This window comes from Bombus affinis, chromosome 1 (genome assembly GCF_024516045.1).
Source record: "Bombus affinis isolate iyBomAffi1 chromosome 1, iyBomAffi1.2, whole genome shotgun sequence".
NCBI classification, from domain to species: Eukaryota; Metazoa; Arthropoda; class Insecta; order Hymenoptera; family Apidae; genus Bombus; species Bombus affinis.
The window spans coordinates 6,361,310-6,386,137 of record NC_066344.1 but is presented as its reverse complement, the minus strand read 5'-3'; the positions used below and the strand labels follow the sequence as shown (position 1 = coordinate 6,386,137).

The 24,828-nt window shown below is 32.8% G+C and overlaps 1 protein-coding gene across 1 annotated transcript in view; it reads right to left on the bottom strand.

Moving 5' to 3' along the window:
- LOC126920908 (uncharacterized) overlaps positions 1-24,828 on the bottom strand; it is a 76,602-nt gene that overhangs the window by 16,240 nt on the left and 35,534 nt on the right. Inside the window, exons 2-3 of the mRNA XM_050731899.1 lie at positions 15,220-15,349; positions 6,064-6,206 (exon numbers count right to left, since the gene is read on the bottom strand). Of these exons, the coding sequence (XP_050587856.1) occupies positions 6,064-6,206; positions 15,220-15,349 (273 nt within the window). The remainder of the gene's footprint in view (positions 1-6,063; positions 6,207-15,219; positions 15,350-24,828) is intronic.

Here is a 24,828-nt window from a genome sequence, read left to right as displayed (position 1 = left end):
ATCAGGACGAATATTTACATCGCCAGAAATTGGTATTAGAAAAACAATCGAGATTCAATAATAATCGTTCGAACACAAACTGCGGTGGATATATCCAAACACATACATACGCAAGAATAATTACGACCATATAGATATATACATATACATATATGTAATGAAGTCTCTTTATCTTCAATGTTGCTTCGGCAAACAACCATCGTTCATACATCGACATGTTATTAATTTTCCAGCGGCACGTTGTATATTTCCGTGAGTTTCCCGCGGTACATCGAGCGAAAACTTGAATAAACATAATAACATTAATTACAGGACCAGCATCACAGGTAAATCGAATGAACGGTCCACCATTTCTGAAGTCGATTATCAATATTGACGTACAGGGAAACGTGGAAAACTGCGTACATATTTCTCATGTCGTCGCATCGATTTTGGTCAGTTTTCCTTTTTTCGTCTCTTTCGATAGCCAATTCACCTCTTAAGTTGCTAATTCTAACTATACACATGCATTATCGTGCATTAATTACGTTTAGATTGATTGTGACTAATTTTCTGATATTGAAATTTCCGTAATAACGAAATCTGATTATTATAATTACGTAATATCTGTACATATATTTTTATGATTAGCGTACATCATCTCTAACGTATACACAATGTGCACATGTAGAATATCCATCCCTGTTTTCTAAATATTTTATTCCACAGAGCAATAATATTAATTTAGAAATCAAAACAGTACGTAGGCAATATATTATTATGAAAATCTATATATAATGGCCCATTATCGTACGGGAGTTATGAAAACAAAATATTGATGGGACAAGACATAAAAAGAGCCACTGCAAGTACAGTAAATGTTGATATGCAGTGAATAAGATAATATACTTATTTATATATTTTTATAAATAATAATTTATAAAAAGGATTTAATAATATACTTATTTCTACTGAATATCTAATAATTCATTCTAATCCATGCTTTTATAATATTTATCACGTTCGTATATACAGGCTAGAATCTCTTCACATAAATTATGAATAGTTTAAGAATTCTTATGCATTTATAAGAAAGTTGAAGGAAAAAGATGCGCGTAATATACAAAAATATATAAAATATTCAACAAGTATGCATGCTGCTCGTTGCAGTACATTTCATAGGTAAAACAGCGTTCTATATCTAGCTTCCGCTTTTCGTTATTTTTATAGAAAATACGAATTTGTACAAATATCCGAAATTTAATCGTGAGAATCTACGATAACAGTTGAAAAATTTGTAAAATTTCAAAAATTCCTAAAATAACGATTACGTCGTGAAAAAATGATTGTCTTTAGTGGCGAGGAACGGGGTTTCTAATGGCGGGGCTTTAAAATTTGATATGATGCGAAACACGTGGTAAGTAAGTACAGAGATGGTATCTAATTACGTCAAGCGACGAGGACAGCTCGAACACGGGACTGTCGAATAAACTCGATCGTTCGACGTCGATAATCGGGCTCGTTACGAGTCGCGTACCGTGGTATTGCTCTTAACGAGGCGCTAATCGCGTAACCGATTTCGAGATAGCACTATAGACCGACCAGCCACACGGGGCCAACGCAGCTCAATGACCACTCGACTCAATAACGCGTTCCATGCCCTGGGGACTGGAATAGTGTTTAGCGTGTTTCAATTCGTGTATCGTCCGCGAACAACAGCGGCCAGTGAATCCGTTTCCTTTGCTTTTGCTTGGAGAACGGAGATACGTGTGTATATACGCTACCAAATAGTCGATTGCAGGCTAATGGTCGAAACCTAGTTTGACGTTTCGACAGATAAGAGAGATCATCTAAATCTTGATAACAAGAAAAATTTTGTTTTTTTTTTAACATACATGTACATAGGTTGTTTAACCTGTTCACTGGATCATATAGAATTTAGCAGAAGGTTCTGTAATTATGGAATTGAAAGGTAAGGAAGGCAAATTGATTTTCTGTAATTCTTGGAGGTCTTGGTTTGTTGCTAATGGAAATATCGTAAACATAATTTATTTTTAAGAGCAATGACAAGAGATGAAAAATGATATTAGTACATGTATGTAAAAGTATATAGTTCTATGTCGATCTACGTATTTCTAATAACTTATCGCTAGAAAATTTCTATAAAAAATTATAAATTAGATATATTGACTTTCCCGGTAATTTTTCTGTTAAATGAATATGCCATATATATATATATATAAACTTTGTGACGTTGAATTAATGAATACATAGTGAACTGCTCTTTTATGATTTAGTAAAATTTTAGTTAATTTTGAAAATATCGATAAATTGATATCAAAAGAGACATACCATGAATCGTGAAATAAGTGAATAATATTCTGTGCTTTTCCCTAAATGAATATTAATGTGAAGGTATTATATATTATACAAAATATTAGCATTGTGATGGTAATACCTATTCGATTCATTTCAGCGTAAGAAATGAAATTTATTCGAATTTATACTATGTTCCACCCTGATCTCAGATTCCAAGTTTGTCTTCTGAACCGGATAAAAAGTTACTCTGTATACATACTTAAAAAGCTAATTAACTTAGTCCTCTAAATCCTTCGTATAATATGCGGTCTCGAGCAATAAGAACTGACTTTATGAATTTAATACAGTAGGAGAAATCTTGCGTTCATTAATTTCTTTTCTTCTTTCTTTCTCAGTCTGTATACAGAATGATCCACAAAAAAAATCTCAGAACATATAAGAACTACGTATCATAGCTAAGAAATGTAAAAATGGTTCCAATTACTTCAGAAGTAAAATTTAACGCTTTACGTTAAGTACTAAAAAAGACATTGATATAACTACAAATAGTTTAAACAAGCCAACATTTTAATAGAATTTATTCAGAGCTTTTAAGAACTTTATTGACTCTATGTAACATTAAAAACGAAAATCTATTCTTCTATCGAAAGTCGTCAAAAGTTTATTTTTATCAAGTTCATCGAGTTTTATCAAATATAATCAATTTTATAGAGCGAATCTGGTTAAGAAAAAACACGTAGCAAAATTCAATGGATCACAATGTAGATTGTATCTACACGTTATCGTTGTAATCCTGGATGAAACAACAGACAACACATCTCTATGCGCAAACAATAAAAAAAACTAATGTTCTTTTTTTCGAAAATAATATATCAAATAAATCGTATAAAAGGAAACGACATAAATTCAGTGCTTTGGCCGGGGACGTAACTTTTTATTTGCGCAGTTCTAATACCGAAAACGGATAGATATCGAGTGCTCAATATCGCGGAGTTTTGTATCGAGCAGAGTTCTGTGTTAAAAATAAATGTTGGAAATATCATGCTTGGATATTCCAATTTAAATTCCATGTAAATAATTGTACTAACTAGAATAGTTAATATGGCAGGATCAATCATACTTTGGCAAAATTCTATTTCACTGTATTAATGTTACTAATATTACAAAATGCATAAAGAAAACCGCTACCAGACAAAAATCCTATGAAACGTGTCACTGTAATAAATAGTGATCGTTATAATAATATGAAAATATTTATACAATTTTCTACGAATTAACGCTGCAGAGCAACGTAAAAAAGTGAAACAAAAGGGAAAAAAGAAAAAATGATTTGACTAACGGGAGGAAACATAGCACGACACATTTATAGACGTAAATATTACTTTTAATAAATTATAATATTCAACATTTAATGAGACATTGTACGGTTAGAACTCGGTTTGTTTATAAGAAAAAGAATTATAGTTGATTACTCCGTGTTAGATGGAATTGAAAAATAACACCTCTTCTTAAATAGATTACTTGATTCCTATATAATGAAACAATTAGAAAATATCTAGTAAAAATAATCAACTTTTCATTTAATAAAAAATTGAATAATGTCATTATCAAAATCGTCGAACTATGTAACACAACTGATAAACAAATAGCCTCAAACCACCTACATATTTTTGCAAATATTCCACAATGCGAACGAATATCAGCATAATTGAACAGATATGTAGATTCCAATAGCAAAAATGTATTATTCTTTGATAGCAAGAGCTCCTCACGAGGTTGAAATTGGGAAAATGCCACCAGAAAGCAACATATCATAAAAAAAGAAACTTATGCAAAAATAACGAAGCATAGAACGATCAGCATATAATTCGCGATAACATTATGTAAATTGAAATCTTGAAGTCCCACGAAAGACGCATTCTGTGATGATTATCACAGGATGCATTTCACGACAAAACTATGGAACCGTGTATAATATGTGCGAGCAGTTCGAATCTATTGGCTATTGGAGTCAATAATGTATTCGGTACTCTGGAGATTACCCGAATATCGACAGCATGCTCGATCCTGGCATCCAAAAACGATTGGTAATATCTCCTAGTATGACAAACGCGATGTAAAATCCATCAGATATTACGTGTACCTACTTACATACACGTGTGTGAATAAACGTTTGCGGAGAAGTTAATAATATATTATAGATTGATGAAAAAATTGTAGGAGGAAATTAAATGACCAAAGAGTTGTATGAAATGAGAGAAGCTACGTAGGTAGGAAAATGCAATTTTTTTTTATAGCATAAGATACTTAATGAACGATATTATTTTTATTTTTTGTCGTAAATAAAATCATAACATTCGGTGATTTAAACGTATTATAGATGCCCTGTTTGAGAATGTTGTAAAATTTATATGCGTGTCATTTCATAGAAACATTGATTAAGAAACTTGTATAACTATTAACTAAAAATAGTTACTCTTTTGGCAAGCTGATTCATGTTCAAGGGTAAATTACAAGCTATTGAAACCAAATGTTGGTATGATATATATAAATAAAGAACAGTGTTAGTGGAACCAAGAATGAAAACAGATCAAAATGAAAGACAAAAATGTACTACATGGTGTAAAAAATTATAAGAACTATATACAATCTGATATACAATCTAAAAACAAATAATAAATAATATAATAATGGTACAAGACTATGGTAAAACTATTAAACTTATACGTGCTAACTTATAATGATGATCTACTATTAGTTTCAATTTCAAATTTCGACTTATAATTCAAAGATGTTTCAGATAAGAGAAATTGCTCTTCGGAAATAGATCAACAGATTAAAAAACGTACATAAATTGTAAGATATTCGTCTTAATAATTTTGTATTCAACCTGGATACAAGTCGACTCGAGATATTTCCACATGTTGATGTGCCAACCAAATATATCTTTAGAATTAAGATCTTAGGCTGCTACAAAATTCATAATTCGACAACGACCCATTTCTATTATAAGAACAACATCGAATCAAGGAATGGCAAACACAGAAAAGGAACAGATTTTACACAAAGTAATAGCTTTGTGCCGCATGTAGACTTTAGACAGAGACATGTAGAGACAAAAGACTCAAATATGAAAGGAAAAAAAAATTTAATTAATTAATATAGCTATGAATAGGTATTGTTGACAACTGGTAATATTGGTTAATTCTTTCAATGAAATGCTATTATCCAGAATTACAGAAATATCAACTATAAATATAACAATTCAACCCATTGCTCTAAAGTATATAATATTAAATATATTATATCTAAAAATGAGATAAATTAGATTTGGCGTTTAAAAAAATATCCTGGCATCATGATATTTTAGTTCGGCAAGTATTAACGATAATAATATGGTCCTCTATTACGATATTCAATCTCAACTAACATAGCGTCTACAAAAAGTTTTCTTATTCGATTCTACATCTCATTTTCAAGTTTAGTAGTAATAATAATAGTAGCAAATTTTTCTAGCCATGTAAAAGTGTCAACAAATAGTACAAACTTTACTTCAATTTAATTAATCAATAATTAATTAATTAATTAATATATCCTATAATACATCAATTACAAGAGAATAACAATGTACTCTATTAACACTGATACTTGGTACTGTACCAAATATCAGGTTGCCAAGTTCAATTCAATCTTCGAGACCAACTAGACAAGAACCACCTTATAATTGCATTGAGGTAATGGCAACAACGTAGTTATTCAACTTACCGTCCTGATAAGGGCCATCTTGACACAGCTCCATGACCACCTTGTTGGTGCCCGCGTACAATGAGTTGAAGTGTTCCCTTTGTTTCTCCTGCAGACAATCCAACGTGTACGTCTGGATGCACTTCATGCCAGCCTCGAAATCTCTGCAAGAAATAAGAAAGAAACTTTGATGATGCGACCATAAAAGTATAATGGTAATAAGGATCCGGAGAAGAAGTAGTACTTTCGATAGGATTTAACGTAATGTCGGACGAAAATGTACCAGCGAATTCGTTTCAACGAACTCCGTAATAAGAGCAATAGAAATTGTTTTGTGCACTGACGTCGGTAACGACGACGTTGAATACGCAAGAATATTTTGAGTCGACGAAAGCAATTTTGGTAATTATCTCGGTGAAAGAATGTCTCGTGGAAAGTTTCATCCACGACTTTCGGAGTTGTGACGATAACTAATTATAGTGAAGTACATAGTTAAGAATTTTTCCAACTTGCTATTAGGGCAATCGTGATACAAGAGCCAATTTGGAGAAATTCAGGAATTTGTGAAGAGGTAAAAGTAGGTTAATAAAGCCATATATTCTACTAGGGTTATAGCAATTATATTGATAGTTTTTAATTTCGATTTCTTAAGAGGATTAATAGTTCAACAAAATATCGCGAAGATCAATTTCTCTCGCGTTATGAAAAGAACAAAAACTGAATGATTACACAAGTTACACAAAATGGACTATCAATCAAGTTGATTTCTAAAAAAGAAAGAAAAAAGAAAAGTTTCTTATTCGACAAAATACTGTAATTTACTATCTGACAGCTATCTATCTAACAGCCGTGTTGTTATCTTTTTAACCACATTCGCAATAATAAATCTTGTCGCTTTTCTTCAAGCCGCTTTAAATAACACGATATTTTGAAAAAATTGAACACGATTAAGTTAATTACGTTTCAGAACTCGCTTTTCATAAATTCATAACGCGACGAGAGAACAAAACTTATTTAATAAGAATAAATTTAATAAGATAGAGGGAGACTTGAAGAGGAGTAACGCAGGGTTTCTAAGAGGATTTTCTTAATACGAAAAGTACTTTTTCCTATTCTTAATTAAGGGAAGATCTTGGAGGAAGAGCGGAAAGGCTCTTTAATAACGATCAACACTATCAGCCTTAGTCCTCATCGAAATAGAATATTGTATACCAACTAGCTGTGAACTATAAACTGCATGTTTCTGTTTCGTCAAAACGATTTCGAGTGTAGATTAAATGAAACAACACGTTTTTCTAATTATTTGGATAATAAAGTAATTATAAATAAAATAAATTTAAAAAATTAAAAAGAGAAATATGAACTTGTAACTTTATTTCTTTAATTAAAGGACAATTAAAGGCTTGTAAATATTTAACGAGATATAGTTGCTCATGAAAGTATTTGGACACTTGCCATCGCTTGTATATCTATATAGTACGTATTATATAAAATATTTAGAAAATCTCGTTATCACTAAAATACGGTTGGTACGATTTTATTGGTAAAGTTTGAAACCATATGAGAAAATAACCCATAAGAGTTACAAAATATTTACTGCAAATATAGATTTATTAATATTAATTAAAATTAACATACCGCGTGAATAGTTATCTGAAAGATATAGAAAGTGTCAAAAATTGTCGCACTGCGGATTGAGATTTAGTGATATAATAGATAATTGACTATAGTTACTACTTAAGCTACTTAAGACTACTAAGATTTTAAAATGTTTCGTATAACGCACATAATATATTCTTAAAAGCTGTTTAAAAGTGTTCGAATATTTCAGTGAGGTATTGCAAATGCAGAAACAAATTAAGCAATGTTCAAACCTTTAAACATTCGTAAACAATAAGAAAGGAATCGATAATAAGAAAATATTTCAATAATCATGAGAAATAATTGGAAACGATCTACTCGAGTATCGAGTTTCTCCGCAACGTGACAATTCCATTACCATCGATACCAGAAGCAATAAAAGAAGAACAAAAGGGAGCGGGAGAAAAGGAGGAAGAATTCCAATAACGGAAATCGGGCCGTCTTTACTCGCCAGCGGAGTAATTATCTTGCTGTTGCTTATTGGAGTGATCCCGACAGTTTCCCTTTTTATTTCCTTTAACCTTCCTCGACACTCGTCGAATATCACCCTCCGGCTTCATCAGGGTGGTGCATTTAAATTTCAGATTTCAATTTCAATTTCAATTTCACGAACCGGGGGAAATCGAAGAAAGCATGGACGGGTAACGTGTACACGAATCGATACTTGCAAAATTTAAGATTATCGTTCAGATTACCAACCCCTAGCAAAGGACCAGATTGAGCATCCAAGGGATTAATATCTAACCTCAGACGCCTTTCTAACTGTTCACATGAAATAGCAACAGTGTGCTTTACAACATTTTGATTTCACTTTTATTTTTGTCTTTTAAAAATTATCTTATTATCAACCTCTTAATCTACAACTACGGGCACAGCTCGTAGTACGATGATCGGGCCAAACGTAAATATTACAGGCATGGCCCGTAGTACGTACTACACAAGTCGTGCGCGAGCTTGTTTACGTTTTCGGCCCAAAATTCTCAAACGTAAATCGTAGGTTAAGAGGTTAACAAATTTCTCGTCCTTCGCAAAAAAGCGATTTCAAAATTCAATATGTTGTCAAGTAATTTAAAAACATTAAACTACTAAATACGTATTTTTATATAAAAAAAATGTATATACACATATTTATCGAAAAGATCGTATTTTCAAACGTTTAAGGTTATACACTATCTTTAATATTTTTGCATAAAATATCGAAATACTTCGTTTTAGATACCAAGTAAAAGGAAAGTCCGGAAATAAGTATATTAGGAAAGCGCTATATTACCATGTAGTTCTCGTTTAAATTACGCAGACATCTATAAAATATTCTTTTGCGCAACAGGTTTAGTAATGAAATAAATAAAGTGGTATATATAAATTTTATAAATAACAAGTTATCTGAGCGTCCTATTAGTTATACAATGTTTACATCCTATAACTTACAGCTTGTAAATTTATTAATTGCTAAATTATTATGTAAACATGATTATTGCCTATACGATATTTATTAATGTGGATAAGTGTCACATATTTTTAAAGTAATAACACGAATAACAAATAATATTTATGAAGAAGTATTAAAATGTGAAATTTTGGTTGAAAATGTAAACATTTTTATTAACATTAACCTTACAATGGTTCATTTTCAAGATCGCTTTACTTCTATGTAGAATCTATCTTCTGTCAGAGTAGTTACTTCGTATAAATTGTTAATAAACGCGAAAAGCTGCGAAACAAATTATTGATCGTACATGTAAATATTTTGCAAGAAATTTACTGGTGATTTTTTTGTATTTTTTCAAACCAAATTGCTCTTTCTCTTACGTGTAATTACAAATATTTCTCTAGAAAATTGCTTCCCATTTTCTAAATACAAGCAAAATAAAAAAAACATCTCCCAACGAAAAGGAAAACGAACAGCAATTAAAAAGAACGTAAAAGGATACAAAGTTTGTCCTATATATTGTAAGACAGTAGTTAAATAAAAATTTTAAACTGTGCATCCCTTCGATTCGTAATTATATTAAATTCTATCGTGAGAAATATGTCAATTTTCTCAATATGTATACCGAAATGCGTTCGACTTGCAAATGACATCTTTTGAAAAACAAAGAAATAAAATAAAAATAAAATGCCTGGATGAAAATTAATCAGTCGGTTTTCATTTCGATCAAAATGACAGTGATTGTTGAATTTCGCGCACACGTGCCGGTAATTTCGCGGTGGCGTGAGCAAGACGAATTTAGATGATTCCCCGCAGCTCGAGTTACGATTGAAATTTGAAATTTTAATGCGGAAATCGGCCCACTACACTTGAACTGACTGTTATCCGTGTGGCTGCTCGTAAACCGGTTACGTGAATCCAGCACGCGAAATAATTCATTGCAATTGATCCGATAACAATGAACTGAAAGGCATGCAACATCGTGACTAGATGATTTACCGTGCAGTGTTATGTCATCATTGCCAATTAAAAATGTACAAAAATCAACGTTTTCGCTGAATATACACAGACTCCTGAAAGTGTTCGTACACTTGTAAGCGCCTTTTGCGTGTATATATATATTCGTATTATGTATGTTATACGAAATTTCGAATTTCGAAACTCCATTAGCACCATAATGAAACACGAATATCGTGATTACGTTGATCGTATTTGAAACTGATCTGAAAATGTACACAGAAATTACAAGATATTTAATGTGAGTATGTATAGTATGTATTTCGCAGAGATCACAAAAATATTTCAACAATCAACTGTCCACTATATCAACAAACCTCGATTATTTTGTAGGAACATATTTAACATTTATTATGTTTATAGCAACTATTTACACTGTATATCGATATTTCACTAAATAAATGTTTGCAATAATGCCTTGCAATTTCTATATACATTTTCAAATTGGTTTCAAACTTGAGCAATATAATCGTCAGAATGCTAGTGACATTTTAAAATATTTCATATAACACACATACACGCACACAATATAGACAAGCACATACAAAATCTAAATCAACTTTCAATGGAGCTAACGTCACTAAAATCTCACGTAATCCGCGTTACTCAAATCCAACCTCAGCCTCATTGATTATTTCCTAGAAATTTGAGAACATCATCCTCTAATCTCGTTCCTACGGAAAGAAATCGCGGCATAATTTCCTGAATTTATGATTTTGGGAAAATGGCACGGCGCTACTTGGAAAATCACGCGCGCTCGTACGTTCGGCCGTTTTATGTACACGTGCGCGCGTTATCGTTCCGCCGGCTGATTTGGTTCGGTTACCGAAAATTCACCCCGATATTTCTCCTATCGACGTGAACGCGATTTATCCGAGCAAAAACCTGCTCGATTTGCTCTCTGAATCTCGTTTTCGCTGCCTTAGCATCAGTTATAAACGCTGGATGCCACGCGTTCGATAGCACGCTCAACTGATCCTATTCAGCAAGGACATTCCGACTGTTATCGGACGGTTTCGTACAAACTCGAATGAACAAATGAAGATATTTCTATTTTCTATCATTTATCAGAATATTTATAATTAATTGGTTTATAGGGCAAAGCGGTTGTATAACTTCGCTTTTCGACATTTTTGTAATTTTAATCTCAAAGCACGTAATTAGCGCTTATCTCTAATTATAAGTTGTCAAACGGCTCATTATTGTTCGTATAAATTTGGCTTGGTATTGTTTCAATGTGTACTTTTGTTTAATTTCAAAAAAGATTTCGGGTACACAATGGATATTGCGGATATAATGGATGATTACGTTAATCCTTAATTCCTTTTACATTGCATTCTATATGCATTAAATGGTAATCGAACTTCAACTGTACAAGATATGATAAAATAGAAGAAGATCTGATAAAAATACCAAATGCACTTTTATATATTGTATGTGTCTATATGTCCAGCATATATTATATAAAATGGAATATTTTAAAAGATAAATCGTATTTATATATTAGTAATCCAATATGCTGCTTATAATATTCTATTATAGTATTTGAAAGCATTATATCGCAAATAAAAGCTATTCCACGTTTCAAGGTTCGTTAAACTTAAACTTTTCTATTATATTTCACAATCGTAAGATTGAAGAGATAAGTTGCGAAGAAAGGAACCATGAATTTCCTTCCACTTCTTTTCCAATGAATAAATATACGCTAAAGAGTTCAATGTCTGTCGCATATGTGTTCGGAAAAAAATATGCTTCTTTGGGAAAGTTCTAAGGTACCAAGAAGAAGTGACTCTCTCATTCTCGAGACTTACGGTTTCCCACTAACTTGTTAGCTATTCTTTTAAGGAGTGAGTCACGTAACTGAAACACACCCCTTTACCTCCTTTTTTGGTCAAATGCCGCAAAAAGTAACAGCAGCAAGGCCGAATGGTTTAACGAGCTCTAACCTTTTGTGCCTCTACTTACTCCGCATATGCAACGGGAGCTGCACCTGCAGCTTCTAACGAACGAAACCGTATAATTTTTATCCCTGCAAATCAACTGCCCTCTTTACTCCGCGAAAAAGAATTCGTAACGACTGTAAATCTTGTATGGCTTCTTTTTACGTATAAAAGATTCCCCGTAGCATGATCAGGAATACATATTGCATTTCTGCGAATTAATTGTTTAGGGTAACGCTCACTTTATAAGCGTAACACATTTATAAAAGCAAAGGAAATTCCACGGAAAATTAAATTTCATAGAATTATCTAATGTTCTTTTAACCTTTTCAGTTTAAAGCTGAAAAAAATATATTAAATTATATGACATGATAATTACATTTTATTTGAAAAAAAAAAACGAAAATTATAATAATAATTCTTAAATTTTATATGAGCAGAAAATTACATAAGAATGACTTGAAATTAATCATAACGCGTCTTCCTCGTGTTCAAAACTTTTAAAGCGTTCTAATTTCGATCTCATGGTTCACGAAGCGTTAAAAAAATAGTTGAATATTGTAATTTGTTTGTTTAATATCCACACGTACGTACGTAATCGGCTGCTGTTTTAAATGATTCGAATTTCGACGTTACGTTATTGGAGAAGCAATTTGTAAGTATCTTGCGACAGAGGAAATAGAATGCCTATCCCCAAACGCGGTTGATCGATCCCAGAAGGAATTTACACCATCAGAGTAACAACTGACTTCAAGTGATATCAGTTTTTCGATAAAATCGTTCGAACGAAAAGGGAATTGTCCGTAAACCATTATTCGAACTAGCAGAAAAATTTCATGATTTTAATTCTTATAGAAACTATTCGATTATTCTGAGAAATAAAGAAGAGGGTTGAACATTTATCATAAAAAGCTTCCATGTATTGTACATTGCATTAAATATTGTGCGTGTTATATAAGAACAGTTTGACATTTTATTAGCATTGTAACAATTGCCATTATTATTTTGATAAAATATAAAACCAATCTGAACACATATTATACAATATATAGAAGTTATAATTTATTTGCTGCAGACATACGTTTAGTGAAGAATTAGTACATACTATAAACGACTAAAATAAAAGTACATGTAATAAGTATACCTATTATAAGTCTTAACTATAAGGAGTGCTATTTATATGAAATATGAATGTGTATATTTATACTAAATATACCTTGCAGCTTCTGTATAGAATATTTACAGATATGGTTCAAACTTTAATGATACAGTAATTTGCAATTTTTTAACGTTTTAATATAATACATTGTAGTATTTATGAATGGATTAATATAACGTATTCAAATAAGGTTCCTGTAAATGTTCGAATACTTTCGTGACCTACTGTATATCTTGGTTTTGTATTATTTATAACCACAGAATTGATAATTTTTACATCATTAAATAATAAAGCTTATGAACTATACCAAAGAAAAAAAATATAGTAAACATTGGGAAGCTGTTTCCATGCTGTTCTTTTTTTTATCGGTATATATTTCGAAACGACACGAGTAAATTGCACAAATTAAAAGAGAAATCGTCGCAACGACCATTTGTGTTGGTGGGATTAAAAATCGATCGGCTGATCTTGATTTTTGAAAAAATATCTCCGGGCGTTACTACGCTGTTATTGAATTTATATCAAAGTATTTAACACGGTGTATCTGCCGTTGAATGTTTTCCAATTAAACGACGACCGAAAATAAAAAAAACAAATACTTACTCACATCGAAATATCGTAAATTCTGTTTACTTTTCCCCGTAAAAACTAAACGTTAAATGTGGGCAACAGTTCAGGTACTTTCCTCTGTATGAAATTCGATGCTTTTAAATAAAATTGAATTTATGAAAATCCTATGTCTGTGATCCTAGTATACTGTTTCTGATTATTTTTCATGTAACATTGAAAGTTCGACCCATAACGTGGTGTTTAAAAAAACGATCATATCCTTATTTTCCCCAACAAGCCAAATAAGCGTTATCATCGAACATAAATCTTATATTTCTGATATAATAAAAGACGCTTAGTGTCTGAAATTTATCAAATAGCTTAAATCTCAAGTATCTTTAATGCTTCAAATTAATTCAACAAAGTCACCTCGCGAAACTGAGAAATAAAAATTAATCCGGCAAAGGGTTGATAATCAAACTTCTCAAAAATTAACTAGAAACTCTTAAGAGGCTATTTAAAACTGGGAAGAAATCTCGAGTAGCCTGTCCTTCAAACTTTCAAGCAAATTAGCGGACTAGCTTATTAGAATTCTTTTTCAATGTTCGAAACTCGTTCCTCGAGTTTCTCGATCGTGAAAATAGACAACACGATCGACGAATTCGAATAAGCAGGCGTTCGGAAAATTCAAGTTGCATTAAACTTGCCTCGATTGGACTAATTATTAGCGCGATTGGAGTCCCAAATGGTTTTTCTTTCTCCGTGAGAATTCGAACGACACTTGGCTAAGTAGAACTATTCCAGAACAGAGCGTTAAAACTTAAAGTGAACTTTTTTAAGGTGTTGAATAAGAAAAAAAATTGGCGGGGAAGTAATCGAGAAAGAGGGATTTATGGCAAACATAAACGAGAAGGTGTAAACTGACTGAAATATTCAGCCAACGTATACATTGATCCACGTAAAGTATCGATATTATGCGTCCATATTTTTAATTTCAACGGGAAACTTTTATTCCTATTATAATTTATTAATAGGTGAGTAATGTAATAAATGTAATAAATGAATCTGTTTCTGAAACTTGATAGATTAAAAACAAAACTTCAAATCTTTATCTTTCAATTTGTATCAAACAGTATTACACAGATATGTTCGAAATTATAAATATTTGGAGTTTAAAAAAATAGATGATAAATTGTTTTTATTTATTCGATACATGTGTTGAATAAAAGAAACGTTGAAACATCATGTTATGAAAAAAGAATCGACAGAAAAAACAGAAGAAGTTCTACTGTAAAAATAAAAGTTACGGAAGCTTGCTTGAAAAGGATTGCTCAACTCTAACAGAATATGAAAATTACAAATAAGAAGTTCGTAAAAAAAAGAAGAACCATCGAAACGAAACTACAATCTAATCTACGGAAGAATCTAATCCAAAAACTTACGGGCATAGCTGCTGAAGTTCCTCCTTTCTCACAGCGAAACTCAAATCGTTCTTGTTGATTCTCTCGAGTGGTCTTCCGCACTTCACCAGCCTTTCGTGTCCGCACTCTTCGCCCCGACAACTGCCAAGCACTGAAACGGAAACAACGATAATGTAGAACGAAGAAAGACACGAAAATCTTTAGTGCGCTAACGATAAATTAAGATATTTCCACGAGTGAACAATTAATACCGAGAACGATCTGGCTGTCGTTTTAAAATATTGTAAGAAGAATTTGTGCCTCGGGTGGTGTTCCATTTTGTGATTTATCGGCTGCCACGCGAACAGAAAAGTGGCACATTTATTCGCTACATTAACCCTCGTTTAACCTTCTCGCAACTACGCTCGCCAATTGTGTCATTGTACTAAATGCGAACGTAAACACATCAGGAAATTACTTAAAGATATTTAATATTCTTATGACGATATTGTTAAAGTATCAATGAAATACTGTAGATACCTATGCAATAAATAATCCTTAAGTAAGTTAATTAATGTCGAACCTAGGAGCTAAATAAAAAATTTACTTTAGGCGAGCTCTACTCAAAAGAGATTTAATTTATCATATTTTAACAGAATTTTGAAATACGTTAAATACAGGAATTGGATAAATAATGACGAAACGATAAACCAATATTTTACCAGTAACTAAAAGACAGAACTGCAAATTTGTATTTTTTATACACTCTTTTTTAATAGTGTATGTCACATTTCAAGAATAATACCTCAAGGTTTCATATTAACTGTTAATTAACCATAAAAATTAATATATAAAAATAAGATTTATAGTAATTAGTTTTTAGAAAATATAGGAAAATAATTAGAAATTCTTCTAGAAAGAAAGAAGACGATATACAATAAATAAAATAGTAAGTTTCTTATGTTATAAATTTGCGGTAGATTAAATTTTATACGTCCACGATGCTATTTTGCTTTCAATCTACATGTTAAAAAACAATTTAAAGAAATCAAAATCTCGAACGACGAAGTCTCTTATTCCTTCGTACAATTCTGACAAAGACAATTCTAACAATCTAATACATTTCAGACTTCTTTTTATCAAGATAAACGAAGTATGCGTTTTTCGTTTTGTTCGCAAGTATAAATACAATAGCACTGAGAAGAACGTGCGTTTTATTAGAAACCTGCTAATTTGTAAACTAACTTTTTCTGCGTTGAACTTCTGTGTTTATATCAAATCGTGAACAAGTTTATAATGAGAAACGAGTTAATAAAAATAAACGAAGGATGGTAAAAACGGGATAAAGTCTCAGCGAATAGCCTTCGGACTATTTCCGTTTGGTCTGAAGCGCGTCACTTCCGGCTAATCTTCCCTCGCCGTTTACCTTGCAGCTTATAGTTATTCTTCGAAAAACATGGTTGCGGAAGAAAAGTTGGTCTTGACCTCGCTCAAACTCTCGACATAAGTTATACGCGTTGCCTTTGATCGGGCTGAATACGTGCCGCGATTGTTAAGAGAGAGAAATTCATTTTTCACCTAAAACTCGCTCAACACGTGAAACATTAATAACGATAGAAGCGTGTGCTTCTAGTTTCGCTACAAAATAAAACGTAAGCAAATACTATCGTGCTTCAGTTTGTCGATCATTTCAGCTTCAACCAATTAGTTTAGAAACGAACAATAATGGTACAGATTCGAGTGAACTGTCTCACTCGATAAAGAAACATTTTTAATGCAAAAGAAAACAACAGATATGAGCTGACGATTTTAATTATTTCTAACAAAACGTTTTTCTTGTGGTTATGTAAATATGTAAACCAGTTTCTAAGCAAATAATACAATAATGTACATACAGCACAAAAACTACATAATACTTATAATCGCATCTGAACAAGACGTATGCGGAAATTGAAAACCTTTTGTTACGTAATCTTTAGAGTTTATCACATGAAATACGCTGCAAGAGGGATAGAACCTATTTACTCTTCTAACTATATATATATTATATAAAGTATATAAATATATATAAATAAAGAAGAAGAAGTTCAATGGAATTATTATGTTAGTAATCTTACCTTGCAAATGAAACTGTCGAATATCTTATACGAGCTTAGAACTACTCGTGAACTTATGAATAATTAAAGATCTTTTTTTCGTGATACAACATAAATCCATAATTCCAATTGTTAGTTGCATCGATAAAACCAACATTAGTATGGTATTGATTAAAATCGCTGTATTTGTCAACTCGATGTGAGATATTATATTTTCGTCAAAATTCTAGCAAATCCAGAATCCTTCGTCCCCACGTTAGATATCAATTACCAATCCGTATGTCAACTAAATGACACGGCAGTTCAACGTATTGAATAAAACGTGAAACACGATGTCACGTCACAAACTGGGACGATAAATATAGCCACGTTAGCCCGTACATCGAGTCGTCGACTAACGGCACTGCTATGGATATACTACTGCGCGTCCGAGCAATGCTAGGTTGATCCACTTGAGCCTTGGCTCGTCTTTTTGCAAGGATTAAAGCGGATTACGCGTGGCCGACACGGCCGCCAGGGTAACGAGAATTTAGCTAACATTGCGCAGACTGCACCCGTGCACACCTGTCCGGATGCTTACATGCGTGTAACATACTTGTAAGAGCATGTAACGCGTCTGACGAGAGGTCCTCTAACGCTGTAACTTATCGGTGGTGTATCGTGTGTTTAGGAAATCATTTGTCTCGACGTGAAATGAATTTCATGTTATTAAATACGAGAAGATACGAAATATTTCTTATTGCTAATTTAGAAAATAATTTCAAAGTTCCGTTTGATTAATATTATTGTTATTTAAAGTGATAAGTTTATTATGTGTAGACAAGTAAAGTTATCAAGTCTTTCTTGTTGTTAGATAAAATAATATTTTTGGCGATTTCTATCGTTTTATTTTTTTTAATTTTGTTATTCTTCTCAGATGTGTGACGTGAGCTGAAATGGATATTATATCTCAATAGATATTATTAAAATGGAGGTAGTTTTCAAAAATTTGCCTTTGACGTTCAATATGATTTTACTACCTTTTGTGCATGCACGCTTTTTATGAATAAAGTAGTCTGAGAAAAGAGGATGTCTAAAGAGACACAGACGTGAAAAAAATGTCAAGAGAACAGCAGTGTCGACTATTTCAAGCTTCGACTTTTATTTTCTTTTGAAGTATCGCAATGTTTTATGATTTTCAACTGCTTTTTGATGATTATATATGCGTATAGTGAATAATTTTGAACGCAGTTGATGATCATAATGTTGATGTTAATTTGTACAGTAACGTGTACTTACACGTTTGCAACTAAATTTGAAATTGTTATTCACGAGATAATTTGTAGTTGGATAGATTTTAGTGGAACATACAGCGGGCCGCTTTATGGCAATTAAATAACATTCCGTTTGTAGGATATGACCCATTTAATAGAAGTGTGCTAGCGATGTAAACGGTGCTCTTCATTTTCCAGTAACATAAGAAAGTAATTAAAAACTAAAATTTGTTTGCTTTCATTTATAACTAAAAGATCAAGGACTATTTAAGATATTCTTTCTACAAATTTTACGATTAATTTGGAGTTATAGTAAAACCAATTTATGACAAACCTCAAACCTCAAATTGTTTGTTTTACGAAAAAGTATAATCAAATATTTTCCCCATAAAAATATGAAAATAATTAGGATGTAAAAACACGACCGAATTTCCGTTCGTTTACTAATTTGAATTGCGAAGCTACGAAAAAGGGATACCAAGGCAAAACCAAGCAAAACTGAAAATCAGCTGTAAAATTTGGCCTGATTCTGTTCGAGCTTAATGTTGTGATTCAAAACATGTTTTTAAAAGGAGGGAATGCAACACAAAAGAGAAAAGGAAATTGTGAAAAAACACGAGAAAGAGACGTATCGCCTGTTTCCACCAGCTAAACAAAAGACCATTAAATCCGAATCAACTTCTTAATTTGAACGAATGGTTTTTGCCCGCTGGTTGGTTCACGAACTACCCCATGATAATAACCACGCTCGTTCGTCATCATTAGGCACACCGGAAATGCGTTTCCTGTGTTTCGTATCTAGGACCACTGAATTTTTCCCTTGATGCCCCAGTTACAAACAGTTAGGGAAACGTTTACCAGCCCATCTTCGATCAACGATCAAAGATTGATGATTTTGATGTAGGAGGAATTCTGAACGTTCGTCACGAACTTTTATAATTATATTTGTTTCGATTGTGCAGAGAAGAATTTTACAAATCTTATCTACTTCGTGAAGAGTGGTTGAAAAAGATTCTATTAATATTCAGAAAACTGTGTTAAAAATAAATACAAAATATTTTTGTTAACGTCAATTAAGAATTAGATCTGTAGCACCTAAGCTGATATACAAAGATCAGAGGATAAATAAAACGGTACTTTTCAAAAATTTTACCAACACTCCGCTAAAATAGCGTATGAAATAATTACAGCGACAAAAACAAATTCTCATTATAAATTTAATCAAATGTACGTTTCGATATAACTCGAATACAAAGCGTAATTAAAAAAAAAATTACGCTATACTCATAAAACAAGTATACAGAAAAATTTCAACCTTACGGATTATGAAATTACGTTTGCGCGTAAATTAACGAGTGACACAGTCCCGAGAAACATCGCTCGCAGCTCCAACAGAAAAAAGGAATTACGCTCGCGAGAGCATGTCACCGACCAACAGATTCAACATAATTTCCGGCGGGGAGCATAGTTCATCGCGAGGGGCAACCGTTTGTTGCAGTTATTTGCCGTTTCGTGTTCGCAACAAAAACCGGTCTGGTGGCAAACTTCCATTTGTCGCGCAGAACAATAAAAACAGCGGAGGGCAACGCAGAAGCCTGGAAAAGCTGAACATTTTCGAGAAGCGGAGAAAAACTATGTCCGCGCAGGAAGAAATACAATCCCGTGGAAAGTAAATTCCGTTTTACCGTATCCGGCTGATATTCGACAAGTTTCTCGAACGGGTCCTTGGGAAAATGTGCGCGCGTGTACGTGTAATCGAGGTATAATTTTCGATCAGCGCAGAAACGAAGCCGAATTTGAATGTAAATTTCGTGTCGTCCCTATTTTCCGCGAGATTGACTGTTATCAAATAACGCGCGGTATATCATCGTGGAAAACAGAGCGCGACGTCGAACACCATGGTTCAATAGGGAGAATGTATCGAGCTCCATCGTTGTGTCTATGCGAATTTCTGCGCAATTTCCCTGCTCAGCCTGACTTCATGATTTTTCATCGGCTCCATTCTACCCTTGATCCGGCTCGTTGCTCTCGCAGCGAAACAATAGAATACTATAGTATGGTATTCATAAAATGTGTCAAGATTTCATGATATATTGTAACTTACGTAATGAATTCGAAAGGCGTTTGAACGCTTATTTTTATTATTTATTTATTTATTTATTTTTTTTTTTTTATTTAGATTTAATTTCGAACAACGCGTTCCGTTGATTAAATTCTGCATTTTATTTTCCACGCTTTTGAATGAAAATAGTAATTCGGTTCTCAGTGTCAAGGTAAAGTCACGCGAGAAGTTATTATCGATATTTCTATGACGGGCAGAGGTTTCGTGACCTCCAGGAGGAACACGAACTTATATATGCGCGGCTTACACGCGCGATCTGTGCACGCGCGGAACGAAAAATGTCACTGTGTCCTAGAGCAAAGCCACTCTTCTATCTCTGTCAACATCATAAATACATACCCAAATCAACATAAGAGAAAAGTCGAATATCAAACATCTAATATCGATGTTGTCGATAATCCGATAAACTGATCGCGAAGTGCGATCAAATAAAAGCGATCAGCGTAGTTAGATGAAACTAGCGAATAAACATTATTTTTATTTTCAGCTACAGAAGAACCTGCGTGTGCGTTACCTATCCAGTAAATTCATTTGAATTCGATTGTTAGAAATAGTTTGAAAGAAATCTGTTTATATAGATATTCTATTACTAGCTCTGCTAAGTAGAAAGAATGAGAAGATTAAATTAGCTAAAATAGTTTATACAAAACTCTGATCTTATTTTTCTGCACTGATAAACAAATAGGGCAGATGAGAGACAAACTTGTTAGGAAATGTACCATGAAGACTTCGTTCGTTGTGCAGAGCGCAAAAGAGAAAATTACAGAGATAGAAAGAACAAATAAGAAAAAAATATCATCCATTGAGAAAAACAAGGGCTTTTTATTCCTGCAAACTCGCAACGTTCTTTAGCTGACTATGCTTTAATTTAGCTTCTTCATAACTGTTATTAATCAAATAGTAAAAAAAAGAAAAAGAACGTAGGACAGTATGAATCGTTTTTATCATCTGAAACACTGTTGTTTGAAATAATAACGTTGAAAGGAGAATTTCAATGGAAAGTTGGAACCTCGTGTTGCAAATTTACAGATTTCACCATTAAATATACGTTTATTGTTATTAATCATTTCGAATTTCGAATATCAACGAACGAACAATAGTTTAGAATATTCAATATGTCATATAACTCGCTTCTGTTTAACTCTTTTCGCGCCATCTTCATTACGCGGCAATTTCGAGCAGTGCTCGTGTCAATTAAGAGAAGATTCGGCTTAAAAAAGTTAGCAGAAAGGCGGTCGTTCGCTCATTTATTCGCATCGCCCGGAATACAGTTAACTGCCCCTAATGGATTCCTCGATTGTGTTCGTTTAAGTACTTTCAACCGTTCTTCATCAAGCGCGGCCAACGAAAATCGTGCATTTTCGCGCTCAAGAATTTCCTCTCTTGCTCCTTTGACAAGGAAATCAGTTAACCATGCGATTGATTATTCCAACCGGGTGTCGTCGATGTCCTTCAATACATTTGTTCATAATTACACAGCCCGCAATTTGCTCGACGTTAGAATTTGGCCGACGTTCGGGGAGAATTCGAGGTTCGCCAATTTAATAGAAATCGATATTCTGTACATCGAATTAAACGACGTCGATTCGAACAGTGACCAACGAACAGTTTCGGCGAAAGTTCGAAGGCGTATCACCCGATGGGACAGCTGACAAATTTCATTAGAAATATCGATCGTTTTAAATTTGAAAATCCACGCGAAACGATGGTAAAACGATGGTTAATTCATTGGGAATAGGAACGGGAAAACTGTGCCGATTAATCGACAATCGCTTAACCAATTTGAATGGTTAAACGGTTAACCATATGACATCGGCCTCCTATCATCGCGTGGCAAACGAGATTACACGCGCAAGCACTTACCAACGAGTATCGATTGAATCGGCCGCGCGACAAATTTCGGATACAATTTGAATTCAACCACGTAATCTGTTCAGCAGAGTGATTGGTGTACGTTCGATGTGAGTTTGTTTGAGTAACTGCCTACGAACAATAACAGAGATATTAGACAAACTAAGAGACAAAACAGACAGAAACTCTATGTACATCTGTGTGTATTATTGAGGTTCTGAAATCTAAATCGAATAACCGTCCGTATTCAACTATTTTAATACCAGATTCGAAGATTATCAGTTGGCAAATAAAGTTATAATTTGGACAACGGCTTCTTGTGTCGATCGTTTCCTCCATTATATATATATATATATATATATATATATATATATATATATATATATATAATCGCAGTTCATAATTTATATATAATTAATTATATATAATACAAACTTTTGCTTTCCTAAATTGTAACGTAGAAAATAAAATTATAGCGCGTAATTAAGAGCATACATCTTTATGTATAATTTAGATTTCTAAAAAGAAAATTATTTAAAATTAGAATGGCCAATCTCAAGCTTTTGTCTCGCCTTCACACTCACGAAGCGATGTATCATTAATTTCAAATTGCGTTTACCACACGGAAAAAACCTTACTAAATGATATATTGGACAATGAAAGCATCGACCAACGTGTCACTCGAATTATTTTCTCACTTTTCACATTGTTCATAGAGGCGAGTATACATTATCGAGCATTTTTTCTCCAATTCATCGTACTTCAATTCCTATCGCATTTACGGTCGACGGATCACAAGCAAAATAAACGATTTCGATATTTTTTCGCGGTGCACAAAGGTCGTATCGCATTTTCAACATGGAATAACGAGTTACCGATTACACTGACACCCGCGTGATACGTATACCGGGTAGCCAATGTAAATTCGAAAGACAGATCGAGCACGATCAGCAGGAATACTTTCCTCGTCAATTGTACACCAACCGTATGATTTCGATCGGCTTAATTCGAATTCGCAAACTGCACACGAGTTACACTCTCGATTTTACAACGTATTCACGTGGCGTTATAATGTATCGAATGTAATTGAGAAAATTTTAACAGTTAGATAATAAATAACTGTTATATTTTTTTCGATTCTGTATTATGAATCATAATTAATAGTTTTTACGAGCGATTATTTTTGTATTGGAAAGGTAATATTGGGTCATAAATATTTATTATGAGGTAGATACTCTTATAAGTAACTTCATGAATAAATAATATCGAAATAATTATTCGATAAAATCAAAGTGAATAGCTATTAATAAGCTAATATGTGCTATTATAACGTATCATTCTCAAGTCAAAGTTAAGAACAATTTCTAGTATAAACATATCATTTAGTAAAAACTAAAATAGTATAAAGTACAATGGTTGATAAAACTTTAAAAAATTATTATAAGTGTCCGTACGAACTATTAAAATATCGAACGGTAATATTTTAAAAAAAAAACAGTTTCTAGACTCAAAAACATATATCTTTCTGAACAACGACAGCGACACAATTACATAATAAACATAATAATCTGAAAGGCAAATTAATACATTTTCAGAAGTATTCTATCCTACATTCTCTTAATAAAACGTAGATAACATCCTGCTCTCCTTTCATTCCCAAGTCTTCAAAATCACAGTATTCGAAATCTCTCTGACGACGATCACCAGAAACTCATCGAATGAGTCTCTAAATGAATCCATTCAAACGTAGTACATCAAACACCGCGAAACTCAAACTAAAACCTCAAAGGTAGCTTCACATACATGATAGAGATCATCGAGATCAGACAGACGAGTAACGAAAGGCAATTACATAACGAAACATAAACACTGCCGCTCAAATGTAAACGAAGAAACTGACACGCTTCTTTTTTGAAAATATCTCCACGTGGAAGAATATTCTTAAGACGGCTTCTCGTAGCCTTTTTTTTTTTCTTCTTCTTCTTAGAATTTCATAGATTCCAAAAATATACCATTCATGTATTAGGTTGTCCGAAAAATGTCTTTCTTTCGCAAATGTGTTGCTTACAACAACGCACCTTCGTACAAACGTGAAACCAAGTCTGTGAAATGTCGCGATGTTTATCTCGACAGAACAAAATGGATCGTACGTAATTCGACAAAATAATATAAAACAAAAAATGTTGTGCGTCTATTATTTCCTCATAAAACGAAAGAAACTTTTCGGACAACCTAATACAACCTTCTTTCAGAATTTAATTGATTTCAAGATCGTAAAAGTGTTTCTAAATAGAACCATACCTTTTGCAATGCATCGATTCCTAAATTA